Here is a 24,979-nt window from a genome sequence, read left to right on the forward strand (position 1 = left end):
AAAGCTTTTACAGTCAGTTTTTATGTTCCCTGATAGCTTACTCTCATAATCTATTTTCCCTTTCTTAATTACTCCCTTTGTCCTCCTTTGTTGAATCCTAAACTGCTCCCAATCCTCAAGATTATTGCTTTTTCTGGCCAATTTATATGTCCTCTCCTTGGATCTTATGCTATCCCTAATTTCCCTTGTTAGCCACGGTTGAGTCACCTTTTTTGTTTTATTTTTATGCCAACTGGGATGAACAAATTCTGTAGCTCATCCATTCGGTCTTTGAATGTTTGCCATTGCCGATCCACCATCAACCCTTTGAGTGCCATTCCCCAATCAATCCTACCCAACTCGCTCCTCAGACCATTGTCGTTTCCTTTATTTAAATTGAGGACCCTAGTCTCTGAGTCAACTACTTCATTCTCCATCTTAATGCAGAATTCGATCATGTTATGATCGCTCCAACCCAAGGGGCCTCGTACAACAAGATTGCTAATTAATCCTTTCTCGTTACATAATACCTCAAGAGCCTACTGTCAACAAGGGCAGGCGTCGACGACGAAGTCCAACACCGCCTTCAGTGTGCCAGTGCAGCCTTCGGTCGCCTGAGGAAGAGAGTGTTTGAAGACCAGGGCCTCAAACCCAGCACTAAGCTCATGGTCTACAGGGCGGCAGTGATACCTGCCCTGCTGTATGCCTCAGAGACATGGACCATGTACAGCAGGCACCGCAAAGCACTGGAGAGGTACCACCAACGCTGCCTCCGCAAGATCCTGTAAATCCATTAGCAGGATAGGCATACCAACGTCAGTGTTCTTGCTCAGGCCAACATCACCAGCATCGAAGCTCTGACCATGCTCAATCAGCTCCGATGGACGGGTCACATTGTCCGCATGCCCGATACGAGACTCCCAACACAAGCGCTCTACTTGGAGCTCCAGCACGACAAGAGAGCTCCAGGTGGGCAGAGGAAACGCTTCAAGGACACCCTCAAAGCCTCCTTGAAAAAGTGTAACATCCCCACCGACACTGGGAATCCCTGGCCCAAGACCGCACAAAGTGGCGGAGAAGCATCCGGGAAGGCGCCGAACACTTCGAGTCTCTTCGCCGGGAGCAAGCGGAAGCCAAGTGCAGGCAGCGCAAGGAGCGCACGTCAACCCAAGCACCCCACCCACCCACCTCTTCAACCACCGTCTGCCCCACCTGTGACTGAGACTGTAGGTCCCGCATTGGACTCATCAGTCACCTGCGAACTCATTTTTAGTGTGGAAGCATGTCATCCTCGGTTCCGAGGGACTGCCTAAGAAGAAGGAATAGTCAAGTCTAGAGGTAACAACAGCATGGCTGAGGGTTTCAGCAGCGGATGAGCTGAGGCAAGGGTGGAGATGGGCGATGTTACGGAGGTGGAAATAGGCTGTCTTAGTTACGATGCAGATATGTGGTTGGAAGCTCATTTCAGGGTCAAATATGACACCAAGGTTGCGAACAGTGTGGTTCAGCCTCAGACAGATGCTAGAGAGAGGGATGGAGTCGGTGGCTAGGGAACGGATTTTGTGGCAGGGACCGAAGACAATTGGAGAAAATTTCTGCTCATCCAGAGCTGGATGTCGGACAAGCAGTCTGACAATTTAGACACTGTGGAGGGGGTTGAGAGAAGTGGTAGTGAAGCAGAGCTGGGTGTCGTCAGTGTACATGTGGAAACTGACGCTGTGTTTTCGGATGGTGTCGTCAAGGGGCAACATGTAGATGAGAAATAGGAGGGGGCCAAGGATAGATCCTTGGGGGACACCAGAGGTAACAATGCAGGAGCAGCAAGAGAAGCCATTGCAGGTGATTCTCTGGCTATGATTAGACAGATAAGAATGGAACCAGGCGAGTGCAGACCCACCCAGCTGGACGACGGTGGAGAGGAGTTGAATGAGGATGGTGTGGTCAACCGTGTCAAAGGCTGCAGACAAGTCGAGAAGGATGAGGAGGGATAGTTTACCTTTGTCACAGTCACAAAGGATGGCATCCATAACCCACTCCAGGGGTTTGATTATGTCATCTGCCAGGAAAGCAAAGTCTGAACAGTTTACACAGCCATGTGGGCTCTGAGGGAGTGCTGTAAGCAGGATTACATTTCTTTTTCCCCCCATTAATCTAGAACTTTCTTGCTCGGTTTTTTGCATGATCTTTCCTTACTGCCACTCACTGGAGTTACTGAGATTACGCTGCTCATCACATGGCAGGAAGAGTGATCATTTTATGTCAAGCAGGATAGCTGGCAGAAGGAGGTGATTTTAATAACAAATAATGATATGCTAAGTTTTTGCAGATACATCACTCGTGTGTACAATGATACTTTCACAGAAGGGTAGGGGAAGAAGGTGGTCTTTTACAGGAGGAGACCGCCATATACATTGGGACAGCTCCACTCTCTTTACCAGGGGTCATTGGGATCTAGCACTGCACTTTCACCTGGGAGCAGTGGGGCTTTGCCTCGATTCTCATCAGTATAGTCGTAATAGCAACAATTTTAGAGAAATAACTCCTGCTGTTCCAGAAAATGGTTCCTGGGAGATCTACCTTGTTGAGCTTATTGACCGCTATACCATTATGAATATATCCCTTTGAAGGGCAGGAGTCCACAAACTCACAGAGATAAGTGTATGTCTATGTGTGTACCATACATGGAGCATAAATACATCTGTGGCAATTATCAGCATCCAGGCATGACTGCACAGTAGTACTAATGCTTCCTTTTGTCCCATGTGCTCTCTTCACAGATGGAAAGTCCAGACAGCCATTCAGTAGCACTCTCTGAAACAAGCATTTAAGTAACAACAGCAGCAGAATCCCTCCTCCATTCATTTTAGCAGCACAAATCACCCAACATCGTCTGCACATCACTGTTCAGTTGGTGACAGCACTATTGGTGAAACTGTAGGAATTGACGAATTCCTAACTAATAACTGAGGTCAACTCAGGAGATCAAATCAAACAGGTCTTTAATGTAAAACTAAACGAGTTCAAACAGTTTGATGAGATCGATACAGGAGAACCACGAAACAGGTCTTAACAAGATGGAGCTTCCACGAGGACTGCCTGGGCAGTCACGTGGTTTGCGACATGACGTCATCACGTTTACCCGCGCTCTTAAAGGGGCCACACCCCGTGCATACAAACACTATGTACAAAACGAAGTAATGTCTAACACAATGGTACAGGCTTAGGCTGGTGTTAGAACATCGTTAAAGGGAATTATGTACAGTTGCCCAGAGTCATTCCGTGGCTCCGCCACAAAACGGTGTTACCAGGGGAGTTTCCAAAGAGGCTCAGAAATTATGAGCAGAGGCCCTGCCAGTACAAATTCCTTGTAGACACATCTGAGGAAGTAGACTTCTCTGGAGGCACCTTTGAGCACAGGATATTGGATCATTTTGTGATGCACCTGCCTCATTTGGCTCCTAGAGGAGCACTTTGCGGCTCGGTCTGGATGCTTTAAAAGAGTCGGTGCCAAAGATCTTGAGCAACCTGAATGACATTGGTAAGGTGATGAAGGAAGGCTTCTCCAGTCTAGTTCTGAAGTGCAGCAAGTGTCAGCTGCTGTGAAATTTTCTGTAGAAAGCTCCATAAGGAAGACCATAAGCACAATGTTTGCATCACACGTGGATTCTCAAATGAGCCTTGGGTGACAAAATGTAGAAATTGGTGCGACCCAGCTTTTATTCATAACAGCAAGAATGTCAACCACGTCGCAGGAGGGACTGCAGCAGCTTGTAGAGGGGCATCGTTCTGTGTTCCCGTAGATCCTGAAGACATACCCTCCTCCAAGCCTTTCCTCCCTTTGAAATAGCTCAGTAATGTTGATTGATGTATAATGTATGATTCATGGGTACCCGGGGAAGTAGGCATTAACATGTATAATCCTGAATTGGAGAGGGGGGGTGGGGGAAGAGAAGGTCAAACTCCATCCCCACTTTGAAGGAGTGGAAACCCTTTCAATTCCTCAGTCACAGGGGAACAATGAATTATTACCTGAACTTTAGGACACTGCACATTGGTGTTGGCCCTACTGCCACTGGGATCGCAGCTTCTGTTTCTGTATAAAAGTTGATATGCTGATGGGCATGGCCAAACATAGCATCAGTCACCTGATTTATGGCCCTGTGGACCAAATAGTGGCTCACACCTGTGAGCTCCTCGGTTAGAGCCTGTAGACAACCAGCAACATAGGCATTAAATGCAATAATTACCTTGACTGCCACAAGGAAGGCTAATCTCTCTGAAACCTTTCCCTGAGGTTTAGCATTCTAGTCTACTGTTAGTGACAGGTAGCTGCTTCTTGGCCTGTACACATGGTCCCAGGGCAGTTGGTATGTGAGTGCTTTATGAAGTCCCTTCTGCAACTCTATCTACTGCAACAATGCAGGGTGGTATTTATTGCAGCTGTAATACCCACCAACATTACTTATCCCACAGACATAATGGGGCCAATTTTCCTGTCCCTATAAACCTCCACGTGCGCCAGTTCACTGCACATTAGAGATAGAAAGTAGGAGCTGGGCTTCATCCCATTTGGGAATGATGTTCATTTCCTTGCACTTCCTGGGGCTGAATGGATGGGTGCGGAAACAAATAAGGCCTCCTATGTCATTTTCTGGAGATTCTGCTGGGTGGCCTTCTGTAATGAAGAACACCAATGTAAACTTGGCATTAGGCATTTGCCTTAAGATCAGGGGATCTTCAAAAAGGCAGCCTGCCACTTTCAGGAGGTTGGTGAGGATCCAGCTTGGCTGCACTGTGTAAATGGGGGAGATCCTGTTGCAGTTTTGGCATAAAATTGGACTTCCACTTTACGTTGCTGCACATTGCTAAGGCTTCCAGTAGCACAGAACCTCTTGCCTCACAACCCCTATTTGGACTGAGTCCCAAATCTGAGGCAGTAGTCTCTCAGATTTGCTCAGCATGCCCCTAGACCATTTAAGTTAGCTGAACCTGGATAAATAGCTGGGTTTAGTGGAAGTCATGTCGGGTACTTGTAATAAGCACAAGTATAACGGCTTAGGCTGAGGCTGGGGAAATGTAAATGGATCCTAAAAACTCTGGCACAGGTTGGACACCATTGGAGAACTTAATGTACCCAAGAGAAAATAGCAGCAATTGGTATTAAAAGCCATTAACAAGCCTTACACTGGCATTATAAAGCAGTGGGCATTAAAATAACACCAGATTGTTATTGCTAATCAGTCATTTTTTCCAGAGTGGAAAATTTGAAATAACTTTAAAACCACCAACTGACATTGCTAGTGTTTTATTTTCTCGGTTTCCCACTCTTTTGAACTGGTAGTAGTGAAGATTGTAGCGCAGTGAGTCTCCAGTCTCAGCTCAAGCTGTATCAGGCACTCTCCCCAGGGAGGACGTAACATCGCATACTGTGCAGTCCTTGCTAGTTAACAGTGAGGAAGGGAGAGGCACGAAGGATGTGGGGAGGCCACACGGCAGACACATTGAGGGGGAAAGACATAATTGAAATATTGGAAGAAAGGTATGTTTTTAAAGATAACTCATTTTTTTGTCGTGGTCCCTATGTTACCCCAGGGTCCCTGAACAAATTGTCTGGAAGAAAAAAAAATCAAAAGCACGATAAACGAAAACCTCAAGGTATGACAACAACTTATTTAATTATAACGAATGTAAGAGAAAGAAATAAGATATTTTAGTTTAAATAAATCAAATGTAGTATTTTATCTTATTTGAGCACAGCTGTTAAAATAATCCTCTTTGAAGTTGCAGACAGTTGTTCTTTTTGTTGGCCTCACATGGACTGTTTGAAAATTACCCACAGTAGAGTTCCTTTTTTTTTACACAGCTCAGGCGCTCCCCTAATTTCTTGCTGCCCTCTAACTTGTCTGCAGTCACACTGAATCTGCCAAGAATCACAACAACTATTTGCTCTTTGAAAACCAAATTAAAATTTTAACTGGAACTTTGGAAAAAGTAAAGAAATTCAATAATATAAATCAGAAACAATAACAGTGCTGAAACCTTTGTTATAATAGCAAAATAAGAGCCAAATTCTGTAATACATTTGGAGGAAGTTTGGGCTCTTCTAAAGTAAAACACAAACTGATAACTTTTGTCATGAGAAAATGTCTCCATAATATTTTTATTTACATGGTATGTTGTAGAGCAGGACACAAAACTCAAGAGCTATTCTTGTATGCTATGTTGTTCCTAATGGCCCAACATCAATGATAAAGAGAAAACAACTAATAGTTCTGGTTGAAAACAACTGTACATGCAGCAGCATTCAGCAGCTCATTGCCACTTTGTAAATGTCATCTTGCAAAATGCCTGACTTCTCCTTTCTGGATCTAATCAGTTTTTATGAAATATTGATGCAGTACTTACTATTGATCAGCGAATGTTATTATATTCAAATTGATATATAAATAACATTGCCCAACTAGAACACTAAAGCAACTACAGCAGTAACATTCTCTCAAATATTAAATGTCAAGCGTCAGCCGTGGCTCAGTGGTCTCGATCTCGCCGCTGAGTCAGAAGATTGTGGAGTCCCACTCTAGAGACTGAGCACATAATCTAGGCTGACACTTCAGTGCAGTACTGAGGGAGTGCTGCACTGCCACAGGTGCCTCCTTTCAGATGAAACATTAAACCGAGGCCCTGTCTGGTCTCCCAGGTGGATATAAAAGATCCCATGGCAATATTCAAAGAAGAGCAGGGGAGTTTTCCCAGTGACCTGGCCAACATTGGAAGGGATTAGAGGGGATTTGAGGAGAACATTTTTCACCCAGAGGGTGGTGGGGGTCTGAAATTCACTGCCTGAAAGGGTGGTAGAGGCAGAAACCCTCATCGCATTTAAAAAGTACTTGAATATGCACTTGAAGTGCCGTAACCTACAAGGCTATGGATCAAGAGCTGAAAAGTGGGATTAGTCTGGATAGCTCTTTTTCGGCCGGTACAGACACGATGGGCTGAATTTTGTCAATGGGGACGTGATTGAGGCGGGACTCCCACTTTTTGGGTTGTAGTCCCGCCTCCATCGATTTGTGGCCAACCCACGTGATTTTCCCTTGATTGACCTTGTTGAGCCCGCCCAGCGGGCTCAGCAGGCCGATTAAGGGACACCCGGTTACAGGTGACGTCAGGGATTGACATTTCATCTGTCAAGAGCTCTGTGAAGCTGTCAAACACTGACAATCTGAGTTCTAACTTGAGTCCTTCTCCACAGACTCAGTTAGAAATCTCTCCAAAACAGAAAGCTGAATGCTGTAACTTTTGACAGCTCACGGCCATTCCGCTTTCTGTGCCGGTGAGATGAGGGACTCCCAAGACCTGAAGGAAGGAAGGCTGTAAAGGGAAGTAAAACTTCTTTAAACACTTTACACACACCAAACACACTTACCTCTGCACTCATGCACCCATCACTCACCTGAACACCAGACATCTCGAACCCTCCAAGCCCTTCAGCCCGACGGTCCGCCTCGCTAACTTGGTGTGGTTTGGAGCCATCGGGAAGCCCACACTTCAGGGATAAAAATAGGGATTAGGCCAAAAACTGCCTGTTAACTACCTGTTAACAGGCAGTTAATTGGCACTAATCCCCTTCCCGCCTCGGGGAGGCGGCTCCCAGCACAGGTCGGGTACCCGCCTCCTGGGAAACGGGCATGGAGGCGGGTTGGGGGAGGGGTGCGTGCCCCCCGATTCTGCAATTTTAACACCCCACACGCCTCCACTCCCGCCTCCACGGCCCTGGGAAATTCGAGCCCGATGAGCCTCTGGGCCTGTTTTCAGGTCCAGAAGTAGTGCTGTGCAGCTGCTGGTGCCTGTCCCATCTCCACAAGCAGCTCACCTATTTGAGGAAATTATCATTGAACCACTTAGCTCGCCAGCAGCGGCACAAAGGCATGTCCTGTGGGGAGGGGGTGGCGGAGTATTAACAAGGCGGGGGTACTGTGGAATCAGGAGAACCCTACTGCTCCACCTGGCTCCTCAGCAATGGTTTTAAATTTTTTAAAACTTACCTTTCGCTGGCGCCTGCTGCTTAGGCCACAGCGGCCACTGAAGAATCCGGAGCGGAGTATGCCCGGTGCCTGCTCCACTCTGTGATATTCAATTTCTGCACGGGGACCTAAAACAGGTGCTAGACTCTTCATTTACATATATAAGGGGCCTAAAGCCTGTTTTAGGTGGCCACCAGTGATGCCCAATTTCGAGTCAGAGGTTTTTCAGGCATCCATAGAGCACAGGCTGTCGGTTCCCGAAATTTGGGCCTCCTTAAACCCGTTTTACGTTCATACAATGGGAAAAACGAGGTCCAATTTCTACACCTACTTATCTTACACTTCAGGTTACATCATGAGTAGCATCCTTTTGGTAGACTGTGTGCGTTGTGGAGTCCTTTACTGAAGTTAGTTTCTTGACTAATAATCAATTAATGTTACACTTCACTGAGTTTAATTTATTCAGATGAGATATTATGGCTTTTATCTGACATTATTACAAAGTCAGTGATGCACAGAGAGACAGGAACAGCAAAGTAAATGATCAATTTGTTTTTTTCTTCCTTCAACCTATTTAATCACTCAACTGAATCCAAAATGCATTTTAGTACAGGCAAGTCTACAGGCGAGACCGGAGAGGCAGCGGACCTGCGAGGGATCACCAGAGGCGGCGGAGGATAAAAGGAGCAGCCCGAGGCAGTGAGGCCCAGAGCCCCGAGACCGGAGAGGCAGCGGACCTGCGAGGGATCACCAGAGGCGGCGGAGCTACTTAAAGACCAGCCCGAGGCAGCGAGGCCCAGAGCCCCGAGACCGGAGAGGCAGCGGACCTGCGAGGGAGCACCAGAGGCGGCGGAGGATAAAAGGAGCAGCCCGAGGCAGTGAGGCCCAGAGCCCCGAGACCGGAGAGGCAGCGGACCTGCGAGGGAGCACCAGAGGCGGCGGAGCTACTTAAAGAGCAGCCCGAGGCAGCGAGGCCCAGAGCCCCGAGACCGGAGAGGCAGCGGACCTGCGAGGGAGCACCAGAGGCGGCGGAGGATAAAAGGAGCAGCCCGAGGCAGCGAGGCCCAGAGCCCCGAGACCGGAGAGGCAGCGGACCTGCGAGGGAGCACCAGAGGCGGCGGAGGATAAAAGGAGCAGCCCGAGACAGCGAGGCCCAGAGCCCCGAGACCGGAGAGGCAGTGGACCTGCGAGGGATCACCAGAGGCAGCGGAGGGTAAAAGGAGCAGCCCGAGGCAGTGAGGCCCAGAGCCCCGAGACCGGAGAGGCAGCGGACCTGCGAGGGAGCACCAGAGGCGGCGGAGGATAAAAGGAGCAGCCTGAGGCAGTGAGGCCCAGAGCCCCGAGACCGGAGAGGCAGCGGACCTGCGCGGGATCACCAGAGGCAGTGGAGGATAAAAGGAGCAGCCCGAGGCAGCGAGGCCCAGAGCCTCGAGACCGGAGAGGCAGCGGACCTGCGAGGGAGCACCAGAGGCGGCGGAGGATAAAAGGAGCAGCCCGAGGCAGCAAGGCCCAGAGCCCCGAGACCGGAGAGGCAGCGGACCTGCGAGGGAGCACCAGAGGCGGCGGAGGATAAAAGGAGCAGCCCGAGGCAGCAAGGCCCAGAGCCCCGAGACCGGAGAGGCAGCGGACCTGCGAGGGATCACCAGAGGCGGCGGAGGATAAAAGGAGCAGCCCGAGGCAGCAAGGCCCAGAGCCCCGAGACCGGAGAGGCAGCGGACCTGCGAGGGAGCACCAGAGGCGGCGGAGGATAAAAGGAGCAGCCCGAGGCAGCAAGGCCCAGAGCCCCGAGACCGGAGAGGCAGCGGACCTGCGAGGGAGCACCAGAGGCGGCGGAGGATAAAAGGAGCAGCCCGAGGCAGCAAGGCCCAGAGCCCCGAGACCGGAGAGGCAGCGGACCTGCGAGGGATCACCAGAGGCGGCGGAGGATAAAAGGAGCAGCCCGAGGCAGCAAGGCCCAGAGCCCCGAGACCGGAGAGGCAGCGGACCTGCGAGGGAGCACCAGAGGCGGCGGAGGATAAAAGGAGCAGCCCGAGGCAGCAAGGCCCAGAGCCCCGAGACCGGAGAGGCAGCGGACCTGCGAGGGAGCACCAGAGGCGGCGGAGGATAAAAGGAGCAGCCCGAGGCAGCAAGGCCCAGAGCCCCGAGACCGGAGAGGCAGCGGACCTGCGAGGGATCACCAGAGGCGGCGGAGGATAAAAGGAGCAGCCCGAGGCAGCAAGGCCCAGAGCCCCGAGACCGGAGAGGCAGCGGACCTGCGAGGGAGCACCAGAGGCGGCGGAGGATAAAAGGAGCAGCCCGAGGCAGCAAGGCCCAGAGCCCCGAGACCGGAGAGGCAGCGGACCTGCGAGGGAGCACCAGAGGCGGCGGAGGATAAAAGGAGCAGCCCGAGGCAGCAAGGCCCAGAGCCCCGAGACCGGAGAGGCAGCGGACCTGCGAGGGAGCACCAGAGGCCCGACCAATCCAGGTTCCGGGAGAGAGGTAAAAAGTAATCCAAGTGTGACATCAGCAGGAAGCAGGTAAGTGATTGGTTGGTGAGTATTTCTCTCTTTTTTAAACTTTAACTCTGTTTTATAGTTTCTAAGGTCTCTCTGGTGCAGCGGGGACTGTTGGTAAACTATGTAACTGTAGTGTAATTAGTGGGATTGATTGATTTAATTTAAACTCAATTAATTGAAGGGTAAGTCATGGCAGGACAGCCCGGCCCTGTGATCTGCTCCTCCTGCAAAATGTGGGAACTCGGGGACACCTCCTGTGTCCCTGACAACTACGTGTGCAGGAAGTGCACCCAGCTGCAGCTACTGACAGACCGCATTGCGGCACTGGAGCTGTGATTGGATGCATACTGGAGCGTTCACGATGCTCGGGACATCGTGAATAGCACGTTTAGGGAGTTGTACACACCACAGGTAGAGGTCGGACAGGAAGAAAGGGAACGGGTGACCAACAGGCAGAGCACTAGGCGCAGGCAGGTAGTGCAGGGGTCCCCTGTGGCCATCCCCCTCTCCAACAGATATACCACTTTGATTACTGTTGTGGGGGATGGCTTATCAGAGGAAGGCAGCAGCAGCCAACTTCCTGGCACCAGGGGTGGCTCTGCTGCACAGAATGGGAGGAAAAAGAGTGGGAGAGCTATAGTAATAGGGGATTCAATTGTAAGGGGAATAGATAGGCGTTTCTGCGGCCGCAAACGAGACTCCAGGATGGTGTGTTGCCTCCCTGGTGCAAGGGTCAAGGATGTCTCCGAGCGGCTGCAGGACATCTTGGAAGGGGTGGGTGAACAGCCAGTTGTCGTGGTGCATATAGGCACCAACGATATAGGTAAAAAGCGGGATGAGGTCCTAAAAGCAGAATATAGGGAGTTAGGAGGTAAATTAAAAAACAGGACCTCAAAGGTAGTAATCTCAGGATTGCTACCAGTGCCACGTGCTAGTCAGAGTAGAAATAGAAGGATACTTCAGATGAATACGTGGCTAGAGGAATGGTGCCAGGGGGAGGGATTCAAGTTCCTGGGACATTGGAACCGGTTCTGGGGGAGGTGGGACCAGTTCAAACCGGACGGTCTGCACCTGGGCAGGGCTGGAACCGATGTCCTAGGGGGAGTGTTTGCTCGTGCTGTGGGGGAGGGTTTAAACTAAAATGGAAGGGGGTTGGGTACCTGAGCAGGGAGACAGAGGAAAGGGAAACAAGGATAAAAGCAAAAGATAGGAAGGAGAAAAACAAAAGCGGCAGTCAGAGAAATCAACGGTTTAAATCAAATGTGACCACAGTAAATAATAATTCTAATCGGTCTAAGAGTGTTAAAAAAACAAGCCTGAAGGCTTTGTGTCTTAATGTGAGGAGCATTTGTAATAAGGTGGATGAATTGGCTGTGCAAATAGAGGTAAACGAATATGATTTGGTTGGGATTACGGAAACGTGGCTCAAGGATGGCCAAGACTGGGAACTCAACATCCAGGGGTATTCAATATTCAGGAAAGATAGGCAAAAAGGAAAGGGAGGAGGGGTAGCATTACTGGTTAAAGAAGGGATTAACACAATTGTAATGAAGGATATTAGCTCTGATGATGTGGAATCTGTATGGGTAGAATTGAGAAATACTAAGGGGAAAAAAACATTAGTGGGAGTGGTATATAGACCTCCAAACAGTAAGGCGGAGTTTGGGGATGGCATTAAAAGGGAAATTAAAGAAGTGTGCAATAAGGGCACAGCAGTCATCATGGGTGACTTTCATCTACATATAGATTGGGCTAACCAAATTAGTAACAATACTGTGGAGGAGGAATTCCTGGAGTGTTTACGGGATGGTTTCCTGGACCAATATGTCAAGGAACCAACCAGAGATCAGGTCATCTTAGACTGGGTGTTATGTAACAAGAAAGGATTAATTAGCAATCTTGTTGTACGAGGCCCCTTGGGTCGGAGCGATCATAATATGATCGAATTCTTCATTAAGATGGAGAATGAAGTAGTTGACTCAGAAACTAGGGTCCTCAATTTAAGTAAAGGAAACTACGATGGTCTGAGGAGCGAGTTGGGTAGGATTGATTGGGGAATGGCACTCAAAGGGTTGACGGTGGATAGGCAATGGCAAACATTCAAAGACCGAATGGATGAACTACAGAAGTTGTTCATCCCAGTTTGGCATAAAAATAAAACAAAAAAGGTGACTCAACCATGGCTAACAAGGGAAATTAGGGATAGCATAAGATCCAAGGAGAGGACATACAAATTGGCCAGAAAAAGCAATAATCCTGAGGATTGGGAGCAGTTTAGGATTCAACAAAGGAGGACAAAGGGATTAATTAAGAAAAGGAAAATAGAATATGAGAGTAAGCTTGCTGGGAACATAAAAACTGACTGTAAAAGCTTTAATAGATATGTAAAGAGAAAAAGATTGGTGAAGTCAAGCGTAGGTCCCTTGCAGTCAGAATCGGGGGAATTTATAATGGGGAGCAAAGAAATGGCATCCAACTAAATACATATTTTGGTTCTGTCTTCACAAAGGAGGACACAAATAAACTCCCAGAAATACTGCGGAACATAGGGTCTGATGAAAGGGTGGAACTGAAAGAAATCAGTGTTTGTAGGGAAATGGTGTTAGGAAAATTGATGGGACTGAAGGCCGATAAATCCCCAGGGCCTGATAATCTACATCCCAGGGTACTTAAGGAAGTGGCCCTAGAAATAGTAGATGCATTGCTGGTCATCTTCCAGAACTCAATAGACTCTGGAACAGTACCCATGGATTGGAGGGCAGCTAATGTTACCCCACTATTCAAAAAAGGTGGCACAGAAAAAGCGGGGAATTATAGGCCGGTAAGCCTGACATCGGTAGTGGGGAAAATGCTAGAATCTATTATAAAAGATGTAATAGCAGAGCACTTGGAAAGCAGTGACAGGATCGGACAAAGTCAACATGGATTTACAAAAGGTAAATCATGCTTGACTAATCTACTGGATTTTTTTGAGGATGTAACTGGTAAAATAGATAAGGGAGAACCAGTGGATGTGGTGTATTTGGACTTTCAGAAGGCTTTCGATAAGGTCCCGCATAAGAGGTTAGCGTGCAAAATTAAGGCACATGGGATTGGGGGCAAGGTATTGACTTGGATAGAGAACTGGTTGGTGGACAGAAAGCAAAGAGTTGGAATAAACGGGTCGTTTTCCGAGTGGCAGGCAGTGACTAGTGGGGTACCGCAAGGATCGGTCCTAGGACCCCAGCTGTTCACAATATATATTAATGATCTGGATGAGGGAATTGGATGTAATATCTCCAAATTTGCAGACAACACAAAGCTGGGTGGGAGGGTATGCTGTGAGGAGGATGTCGTGAAACTCCAGTACGATTTGGACAGGTTGGGTGATTGGGCAGAAACATGACAAATGCACTATAATGTGGATAAATGTGAGGTTATCCACTTTGGTGGCAAAAACAGGAAGGCAGATTATTATTTGAATGGCAATAGATTGGGAGAAGGGGAAGTGCAAAGGGACCTGGGTGTTCTTGTGCACCAGTCGCTGAAGGTAAGCATGCAGGTGCAGCAGGCAGTTAAGAAGGCAAATGGTATGTTGGCCTTCGTAGCAAGAGGGTTCGAGTACAAGAACAAGGATGTCTTGCTGCAGTTGTACAGGGCCTTGGTGAGACCGCACCTTGAGTATTGTGTGCAGTTTTAGTCGCCTTACCTGAGGAAGGACGTTCTTGCCATGGAGGGAGTGTAGCGAAGATTCACCAGGCTGATACCTGGGATGGCAGGAATGACGTACGAGGAGAGATTGTGTCAATTGGGCTTATACTCACTGGAGTTTAGAAGATTTGAGAGGGGATCTCATCGAAACCTATAAAATTCTGTCAGGTCTGGACAGACTAGATGCAGAAAGGATGTTTCTGATGGCCGGGGAGTCCAGAACCAGGGGTCATAGTCTAAGGATAAGGAGTAGGCCATTTAGGACTGAAATGAGGAGGAATTTCATCACCCAGAGAGTGGTGAACCTGTGGAATTCTCTGCCACAGAGCGCAGTGGAGGCCAGTTCATTAAATATATTCAAGAAAGAATTGGATATATTTCTTGAGGCTAAAGGGATCAAGGGATATGGGGAGAAGGCAGGGACAGGGTACTGAATTTGGACGATCAGCCATGATCTCATTGAATGGCGGAGCAGGCTCGAAGGGCCGAATGGCCTACTCCTGCTCCTATCTTCTATGTTTCTATGTAAAAAGTCTGATAAGACCAAGTCTTCTCATCATACTCATTCAGTAGGGAAAAAAACTTCACTATTGTGACTGAGCGGTGGCTCAAAGTCACTGGTTGTGCCAACTACATTAGTGATTCCGGTATCTGAAATGACAAGGTTGCAGGTTGACTGAAAGTGGCTATGTGGAGCGAGTGTGCACAGTTACATTGTGGCTAGTGGCTCCTGGCTAAGAGAATGTTTCTGGACCGCACAATCTTTCTGCATGATGGAAATTGTTGAGCAGCATAGGCTCTTCAAACTCGATGCGGTGATTGCTCCTTCAATAGAATTACAGTTTTGGAGCCACTCACGATGTAGCCAACAGAATGTGCAAATAAATAGAAAGCATGAAATTAAACATTTTAATTTAACTGAAAACTTTGGAAGCCTGAAGTCATGTATTGGGAGATGATATTTCGGTATAAGTAAGCACAGCACAAGAAAAAGCCATCAGCTCTATTTTTTCCACAAACCTTATCCAGTTTGCTATTATAATGGACTCTATTTCAAAATCCACACCCCTGCCTCCACAAAAAAGATAAAGTAGAATTCCAGAACACCCTCTAACCTTATGTCTTACATTATACATCTTGGACTAGTTGCCTTCCTTGATATGACTTCAACTAACCCCCTCAATCTATGCCAGAAAATTTAAAATCCCCCATGATAATAACTGAGGCCTTAGCACTAATCATTTTTACGACTTCCTATAGCAGTTCATCTACTCCTTTTATTTTGCGGTGGCTTGTAACATAGTTCTCTTTACACCTTTCAGATCCATCCAAAGAGATTTTGCCAATTTCCAATTCCTCCACTCTGATACTCTGCCTTAATTTCAGTAATTCCTATGATATCTATTACATCCTTTCTTACCAACGTTTATAACTCATCGATTTTATTTCTTGTACTCCTGGCATTCATGTAAAATCACCATCCTATGTTTGTAGTCATATGACTTCTTCGTAATATTTGACCTCTAGTTATCCCCCCCGGTTGAATTCTTTACCAACTGTTTGACTTATCCTGTTGGCGAATATGAATGTTCCCTTTCGGTTTAGGTGAAACATAGAAACATAGAAGATATGAGCAGGAGTAGGCCATTCGGCCCCTCAAGCCTGTTCCGCCATTTAATGAGATCACGGCTGATCATCCAAATTCAGTACCCTGTCCCTGCCTTCACCCCATATCCCTTGATCCCTTTAGCCTTAAGAAATATATCTAACTCCTTCTTGAATATATTTATTGATTTGGCCTCAACTACCTTCTGTGGTAGAGAATTCCACAGGTTCACCACTCCCTGGGTGAAGAAATTCTTCCTCATCTCAGTCCTAAATGGCTTAACCCTTATCCTTAGACTGTGACCCCTGGTTCTGCACTCCCCCTATATCGGGAACATCCTTCCTGCATCTAGTCTGTCTAGTCCTGTTAGAATTTTATAAGTTTCAATGAGATCCCCTCTCATTCTTCTAAACTCTAGTGAATATAAGCCTAATCGGCCCAATCTCTCCTCATACGTCATTCCTGCCATCCCAGTCATCAGTCTGGTGAATCTTCGTTGCAGTCCCTCCATGGCAAGAACATCCTTCCTCAGATAAGGTGACCAAAACTGCACACAATACTCAAGGTGTGGTCTCACCAAGGCCCTGTACAACTGCAGCAAGACATTCTTGCTCCTGTACTCAAATCCTCTCACTATGAAGGCCAACATACCATTTGCCTTCTTAACCGCCTGCTGCACCTGCATGCTTACCTTCAGCAACTGGTGCACACGTACACCCAGGTCTTGTTGCACTTCCCCTTTTCCCAATCTATTGCCGTTCAGATAATAATCTGTCTTCCTGTTTTTGCCACTGAAGTGGATAACCTCGCATTTAACCGCATTATACTGCATTTGCCATGCCTCTGCCCAATCACCCAACCTGTCCAAATCATACTGGAGTTTCTCGGCATCCTCCTCACAGCACACACGTGTCATCTGCAAACTTGGAGATATTACATCTAGTTCCCTTGTCTAGATCATTTATACATATTGTGAATAGCTGAGGTCGTAGCACCGATCCCTGCGGTACTCCACTAATTACTGCCTGCCACTCGGAAAAAGACCCGTTTATTCCAACTCGTTGCTTCCTGTCTGCCAACCAGTTCTCTATCCAAGACAGTACCTTACCCCCAATTCCGTGTGCTTTAACTTTACATGCTAATCTCTTATGCGGTACATTATCGAAAGCCTTCTGAAAGTCCAAATACACCACATCCACTGGTTCTCCCTTATCTATTTTACCAGTTACATCCTCAAAAAAATCCAGTAGATTAGTCAAGCATGATTTACCTTTTGTAAATCCATGTTGACTTTGTCCGATCCTGTCACTGTTTTCCAAGTGCTCTGCGATTACATCTTTTATAATGGACTGTAGCATTTTCCTCACTACCGATGTCAGACTTACAAGGATGACCCAACATTACAAAATTCTCTTCCACAAAAGTTGATCCTAGTGGGCCAAGAATTTGAATCCGCCCCTCGTAGACAATGTTTCGAGCTACACAATGATCTGCCTAATCTGGCTCCCTTGAACAGATCTAGTGCATGGCAGGGTGAGTAATCCTGAGATTACTAACTAGGAAATCCTTTTCTTCAATCTGTTCCCTAGCTCCTACAAATTCTCTTTGTAGCACCTCAAATCTACATTTACTTACACTTTTGGTTCCCATGTGAATCATGAATTCCGGCTTCTCCTCTGTCATTCCCAGGATCACTGGGGTTTGCTCCTCTGGGCCATTGATAGTCTCCAAGGGGCACCCCTGTGCAGTATTATGTCCTGGCAGGACCTGGCATTGGAGTGGGCCCAAGAAAGTAAGGGGCTTCCAGTCTGGCCTGGTTCAGCCAGCAAGTCTTTTACAAAGTCAACACTTTCTGGCTGGAGTGCAGACTCAAGTATGAGCAACCACCACAGCCTCCGCAACATTCCACTAAACTATCTATATAGTGGCACATCTCACAACATCTACAGTGACAAATTTACATGGGAGAAACCAACAATATGATAACAATAATGATTCACAGGAACCACACCTCATTTTCAAAAAAGGAAAGAAAGACTTGCACGGTGGCATAGTGGTTAGCACTGTTGCCTCACAGCGCCAGAGATCCGGGTTCGAATCGGGCCTCGGTGCGATTGTCTGTGTGGAGTTTGCACATTCTCCCCGTGTTTGCGTGGGTTTTCTCCGGGTGCTCCGGTTTCCTCCCACAGTCCAAAGATATGCAGGTTAGGTTGATTGGCTATGATAAATTGACCCTTAGTGTTAGGGGGATTAAATACGTGGGGTTACAGGGATAGGGTGGGATATGTGTTGGTGTAGGGGTTACGGGGATCGGGTGGGATATGTGTCGGTGCAGGCTCGATGGGCCGAAATGGCCTCTATCTGCACTGTGGGGTTTCTGTGATTTATGTAGAGCCTTTCACGACCTCAGGACATCCCAAAGCACTTTACAACCAGTGAAGTACTTTTGAAGTGTAGTTACTGTTGTAATGTAGGAAACGCGATAGTCAAGCTCCCACAGACACAAATGTGATAATGACTTTTAGTGATGTTGATGAAGGGGTAAATATTGGCCAGGACACTGGTCGCCTGTCCCTTTAATTCTGTGCTCCACTCCCACTCTGACCTCTCTGTTCTCGGTCTCTTACACTGTTCCAACAAAGCTCAATGTAAGCTTGAGGAACAGCACCTCATCTTTCAATTAGGCACTTGACAGCCTTCTGGACTCAACATCGACTTCAACAATTTCAGACCATAACCTTTGCCCCCGTTTTTTCCAGATGGCAGCTGTTGATGAATCTGCCATTCCATTTTACACCGCTTTGAGACCCATATTTTGTTTCTTTACTTGTACCATTACCATCTCCTTCTGCTTTGTACTATCATCCCTTTTGTCATTTAATCTCTCCTGCCTTCCACCCATCACAGAGCTTTCCTTTTGTTCTTTTGGATGTCCTTTTGGATGGATATGATATAATTGGGATTACAGAGACATGGCTCCAGGGTGACCAAGGCTGGGAATTCAACATCCAGGGGTATTCAATATTCAGGAAGGACAGGCAAAAAGGAAAAGGCGGTGGGGTAGCATTGCTGGTTAACGAGGAGATTAACACAATAGTAGGGAAGGATATTAGCTCTGATGATGTGGAATCTGTATGAGTAGAGCTGAGAAATACCAAGGGGCAGAAAATGTTAGTGGGAGTTGTATACAGACCCCAAACAGTAATGCTGAGGTTGGCGATGGCATTAAATGGGAAATTAGAGATGCATGCAATAAGTGCACAGCAGTTATCATGGGTGACTTTAATCTACATATAGATTGGTCTAACCAAATTAGTAACAATACTGTGGAAGAGGAATTCCTAGAGTATATACGGGATGGTTTCCTGGACCAATATGTCGAGGAACCAACGAGAGATCAGGCCATCTTAGACTGGATATTATGTAATGAGAAAGGATTAATTAGCAATCTTGTTGTGCGAGGCCCCTTGGGGAGGAGCGATCATAATATGATAGAATTCTTCATTATGATGGAGAATGAAGTAGCTGATTCAGAGACTTGGGTACTGAATTTAAATAAAGGAAGCTATGATGGTATGAGGCGCGAGTTGGCTAGGGTGGATTGGGGAATGTTTCTTAAAGGGTTGACAGTGAATAGGCAATGGCAAACATTTCAAGATCGCATGGATGAACTACAGAATTTGTTCATCCCTGTTTGGCATAAACATAAAACAAAAAAGGTGATTCAACATTGGCTAACAAGGGGAATTAGGGATAGCATAAGATCCAAGGAGAGGACATATAAATTGGCCAGAAAAAGCAGCAAACCTGAGGATTGGGAACAGTTTAGAATTCAGCAAAGGAGGACAAAGGGATTAATTAAGAGGGGGAAAATAGAGTATGAGAGTAAGCTTGAAGGGAACATAAAAACTGACTGTAATTGCTGCTATAGATATGTGAAGAGAAAAAGGTTGGTAAAGTCAAGTATACCACCCTTGCAGCCAGAATCAGGGGAATTTATAATGGGGAATAAAGACATGGCAGACCAATTAAATACATACTTTGGTTCTGTCTTCACAAAGTAGGACACAAATAACCTCCCAGAGATGTCGGGGAACATAGGGTCTAATGACAGGGAGGAACTGAATGAAATCAGTATTTGTAGGGAAATGGTGTTAGGGAAATTGATGGGATTGAAGGCCGATAAATCCCCAGGGCCTGATAATCTACATCCTAGGGTACTTAAGGAAATGGCCCTAGAAATAGTAGATGCATTGCTGGTCATCTTCCAAAATTCTATAGATTCTGGAACAGTTCCCATGGATTGGAGGGTAGCTAATGTAACCCCACTAGTTAAAAAAGGCGGTAGAGAAAAAGTGGGGAATTATAGACCGGTTAGCCTGACATCGGTGGTGGGGAAAATGCTAGAGTGCATTATAAAAGATGTAATAGCAGAGCACTTGGAAAACAGTGACAGGATCGGACAAAGTCAACATGGATTTACAAAAGGTAAATCATGCTTGACTAATCTACTGGAATTTTTTGAGGATGTAACTGGTAGAATAGATAAGAGAGAACCAGTGGATGTGGTGTATTTGGACTTTCAGAAAGCTTTCGATGAGGTCCCGCATAAGAGACTAGCGTGCAAAGTTAAGCACATGGGATTGTGGGTAAGGTACTGTCTTGGATAGAAAACTGGTTGGCAGACAGGAAGCAAAGAGTTGGAATAAACGGGTCTTTTTCCGAGTGGCAGGCAGTGACTAGTGGGGTACCGCAGGGATCGGTGCTAGGACCCCAGTTATTCACAATATATATAAATTACCTAGACGAGGGAACTAGATGTAATGTCTCCAAGTTTGCAGATGACACAAAGCTGGGTGGGCGTGTGTGCTGTAAGGAGGATGCAGAGAAACTCCAGTACGATTTGGACAGGTTGGGCATTTGGGCAAATGCATGGCAGATGCAGTATAATGTGGATAAATGCGAGGTTATCCACTTTGGTGCAAAAACAGGAAGGCAGATTATTATCTGAATGGCAATAGATTGGGAAAAGGGGAAGTGCAACGAGACCTGGGTGTCCTTGTGCACCAGTCGCTGAAGGTAAGCATGCAGGTGCAGCAGGCGGTTAAGAAGGCAAATGGTATGCTGGCCTTCATAGCAAGAGGGTTCGAGTACAGGAACAAGAATGTCTTGCTGCAGTTGTACAGGGCCTTGGTGAGACCACACCTTGAGTATTGTGTGCAGTTTTGGTCACCTTATCTGAGGAAGGATGTTCTTGCCATGGAGGGAGTGCAGCGAAGTTTCACCAGACTGATACCTGGGATGGCAGGAATGACGTATGAAGAGAGATTGGGTCAATTAGGCTTATATTCACTAGAGTTTAGAAGAATGAGAGGGGATCTCATTGAAACTTATAAAATTCTAACAGGACTAGACAGACTAGATGCAGGAAGGCTGTTCCCGATGGCGGGGGAGTTCAGAACCAGGGGTCACAGTCTAAGGATAACGGGTAAGCCATTTAGGACTGAGATGAGGAGGAATTTCTTCACCCAGAGAGTGGTGAACGTGTGGAAATCTCTACCACAGAAGACAGTTGAGGCCAATTCATTAAATATATTCAAGAAGGAGTTAGATATATTTCTTACGGCTAAGGGGATCAAGGGATAGGGGGAGAAAGCAGGGACAGGGTACTGAGTTTGGATGATCAGCCATGATCTCATTGAATGGCGGAGCAGGCTCGAGGGGCCGAATGGCCTACTCCTGCTCCTATCTTCTATGTTTCTATGTTTTCTCCCCTCCCCCCTTTCCCTGCCTCCGCACTTGCTTAAAACCTGTTATATTCCATTTTTTCTATCTCTTTTGCCGTGTATAATTTGCATCTGAGCCTTATCAGGAGATTTTTTTTTAAATAAAAGGAACTATACTTTGTCCAATTTTGCCCATGGTCAGGGCAACAATACCCTTGCTGCCACAGTCTGAAATCCTGGTAAAGACAAAGGAACTTTTGTCAAGAGCAGCAGTGATTCAACATGAAAGCCGGGATCACACTGCCCTGTTTATCGGAATTGTCTTTACAGCAGGAAAAAAAGCAGAAAAGGAAAAAATCTCTCCACAACTCTGGCAAGCAACTCACTGCTTAATCTACTTATTTATCTATTTCGCCATTTGTGACCCAATTTAAGGATGCAGGCTAATTTGTCTCCCTGCTTTTCCAAGCCGAAGGGTCAAATATCATTGTAAACCTGCAGGTTTTCAGAACATATGTTCTGAGTTGCTCCACATGGTCACTATAGATGGTCACTATAGATATATATATATATGTAAACAACTTTTAAAAGAACAGAGAGAATAATTGTATTTATCCCTTCCCCATGTCCAGTGCATGGAATCTATTCAGTTCATTCCTTTTGTTTTAAAGATGTACCGTTCTTCATCCTAGCCTTCCCCAACATTATCTGTATTTTTCCGCATTGCGTCTGTGTGTGTCGGCTCGGTTACAAGCTGGCTCATCAGTTTATATTTTCCTGCAATTAAAATAATTCCAGATTTCCTGAGCCAACTTAGAGGTTTCAGACCAAATGTACTTGTAAATCTTTCAAAACAGAATGAAGAAGTGGTGAGAAATACAGTGAGCTAAGCAAACATGTTAAAAGGAAACCGATCTTGGAGCAATAAATCTCGCTGCTGTCAGGCCACTGGGGCCATTATTTTTAAGTCTAAGTGGCAACGGCATGAAAATTGGCTTAAGTGCAGGAAAATCATGACTGCATTGATTTAAAGGGGGGTGGAGCTATGATAATTACCTTCTAACTGGTTTTGGTGAGGGTAATTGTGGAGCACATGTCCCAGGAAAATATGGAGCGGCATAACTAATGGCGTAAGTCGCTTACTCCATAATTTCCTTGTTCTTTTGCGCAGTTCAAGGGTCCCTGCGCCGTAGATGCTCCATAACAATGGTGCAAGTCCCCAGGAAAATCTGGACCATTATTTTTCTGGTATCCACTGTTGCTCATTTTGGGTTACATTTTAATTCGAGAAGATTAAAGTCTTACCAAGCATGAAGAGGATCTCCACAAAGATGTCACTCACACTGGGCGGGTTTCTTGAAGCAGCAGAATGGTCATCTCTGCTTACGCTGAAGCAGACGTTGTATGGAACAGTGACCGCAACATAAAACGTTGCCAAGAGGATCAACCAGTCCCATCCGGCTTTGAAAGTACCATAATGAAGCAGAATAAACCTGGATTTCTGAATAGCTGCAACTTTATACTCTGGAAGTGCTGGTTTCTCGCCAAAGACATTCTGTTTAAAACAAGTTAAAAAAAAAAGCAACATATGTATACTGTTTTGTGTACTGTCGGGACTTTCTTCAAAATCTTCTACAAACATTCAGAATGCCGTAATTTTGCCTCAAGATGAATTGAGTTGAAGGGTAATCCCAATATATAAAGGTATCTTTTATTGTATTTTCTTTTGCAATGAAATGGCAAATTCTTGTTCTATAAATATTGTTTTAAAGTTCGATATGTACCTGCTTGAGGGCTGCATCCAGAGTCCCAGTGTCTCAATGGGTAACTGTGATAAAACCTGTTGGCACTGAGCCATATAAACCAGACATATCAAAAATCAAATTTCTGGTCTATGCTGAGCTAGCTGATCTCCGCCAAGTGGTGTTAAAGCGACCATTGATCTCAATGTCGTTTTGGTAAGGATGGAGGAAAAAAATTCGTTGTGTTCCCAATCTTGACGTCTATCTAGTGCCCTTTCCACACAAGAGACTATTAGCAAAAAGGAAAGTGCATGGAATTGACGGTAACCTTGTGACATGGGTTTGTAATTGGTTGGGAAGTAGGAGACAGAGAGTAGAGATATGTGGAATATTCACTGATTGGCAGGATTTGACAATGGTGTTCCCCAAGGATCTGTACTGGGGCCTCAGCTGTTCACTATATATATTAATGACTTGGATAATGGGATATATAGTTGTATATCCAAGTTTGCAGATGATATTCAGTTGTGAGGCACAATAAGTTGTGTCGATGGGAGCGGGAAGTTATAAAGGGACATGGAAAGTCTAAGTGACTGGGCAAGATCTGGTCTTGTGTAATGAGACAGGATTAATAAAAAATGTCCTAGTAAAGGATCCCCTTGGAATGAGTGACCATAACATGGTTGAATTCCAAATTCAGTTGGAGGGTGAGAGAGTTGGATCTCAAACCAGTGTACTAAGCTTAAATAAAGGAGACTATGAAGGTATGAGAGCAGAGTTGACTAAAGTGGACTGGGAAAATAGATTAAGCTGTAAGACAGTACAGGAGCAGTGGTGTACATTCAAGGAGATATTTCACAACTCTCAAGAAAAATATATTCCACTGAGGAAAAAGGGGCATAAAAGAAAAGACAGCCATCCGTGGCTAAGTAAAGTAATAAAGGCTAGTATCCGACTGAAAACAAGGGCATATAAAGTAGCCAAATCTAGTGGGAGGATAGAAGATTGGGAAGCATTTAAAAGCCAGCAAAGAATAACTAAAAGATTAATTAAGAAAGGGAAGATAGATTATGAAAGTAAACTAGCAAAAAATATAAAAACATAGCAAGAGTTTCTAGTTATATAAAAAGAAAAAGGGTGGCTAAAGTGAATGTTGGTCCCTTAGAGGACGAGACTGGGAAATTAGTAGTAGGGAACATGGAGATGGCAAATACGCTGAACAAATATTTTGTATCAGTCTTTACAGTAGAGGACACTAAAAATATCCCAACACTGGACAAACAGGGGGCTATAGGGGGGGAGGAGCTAAACACGATTAAAATCACTAAGGGGATGGTACTCGGTAAGATAATGGGACTTAAGGCGGATAAATCCCCTGGACCTGATGGCTTACATCCTAGGGTCTTGAGAGAAGTAGCAGTAGGGATTGCGGATGCATTGGTGGTAATTTTCCAAAACTCCCTGCATTCAGGAAAGGTCCCAGCAGATTGGAAAACTGCTAATGTCATGCCCTTATTTAAAAAGGGAGGTAGACAAAAGGCTGGAAACTATAGACCAGTTAGCCTAACATCTGTGGTTGGTAAAATGTTGGAGTCCATTATTAAGGAAGCAGTAACAGGACATTTGGATAAGCATAATTTAATCAGACAGAGTCAGCATGGTTTTATGAAGGGGAAGTCATGTTTGACAAATTTGCTCGAATTCTTTGAGGACGTAACAA

The 24,979-nt window shown here is 46.1% G+C and overlaps 1 protein-coding gene across 1 annotated transcript in view; it reads right to left on the reverse strand.

Moving 5' to 3' along the window:
- Positions 1-2,430: 2,430 nt before the first annotated feature.
- The window catches only part of LOC147120193 (voltage-gated delayed rectifier potassium channel KCNH8-like), a 569,368-nt gene continuing 546,819 nt past the window's right edge, over positions 2,431-24,979 (reverse strand). Inside the window, exons 5-8 of the mRNA XM_085984214.1 lie at positions 22,823-23,072; positions 8,022-8,116; positions 4,125-4,184; positions 2,431-2,598 (exon numbers count right to left, since the gene is read on the reverse strand). Coding sequence (XP_085840340.1) covers positions 2,431-2,598; positions 4,125-4,184; positions 8,022-8,116; positions 22,823-23,072 — 573 coding nt within the window. The remainder of the gene's footprint in view (positions 2,599-4,124; positions 4,185-8,021; positions 8,117-22,822; positions 23,073-24,979) is intronic.

Source organism: Somniosus microcephalus, chromosome 4 (assembly GCF_052327205.1).
Source record: "Somniosus microcephalus isolate GS21.2 chromosome 4, FLI_Smic_1.0, whole genome shotgun sequence".
In the NCBI taxonomy this organism is placed as follows: Eukaryota; Metazoa; Chordata; class Chondrichthyes; order Squaliformes; family Somniosidae; genus Somniosus; species Somniosus microcephalus.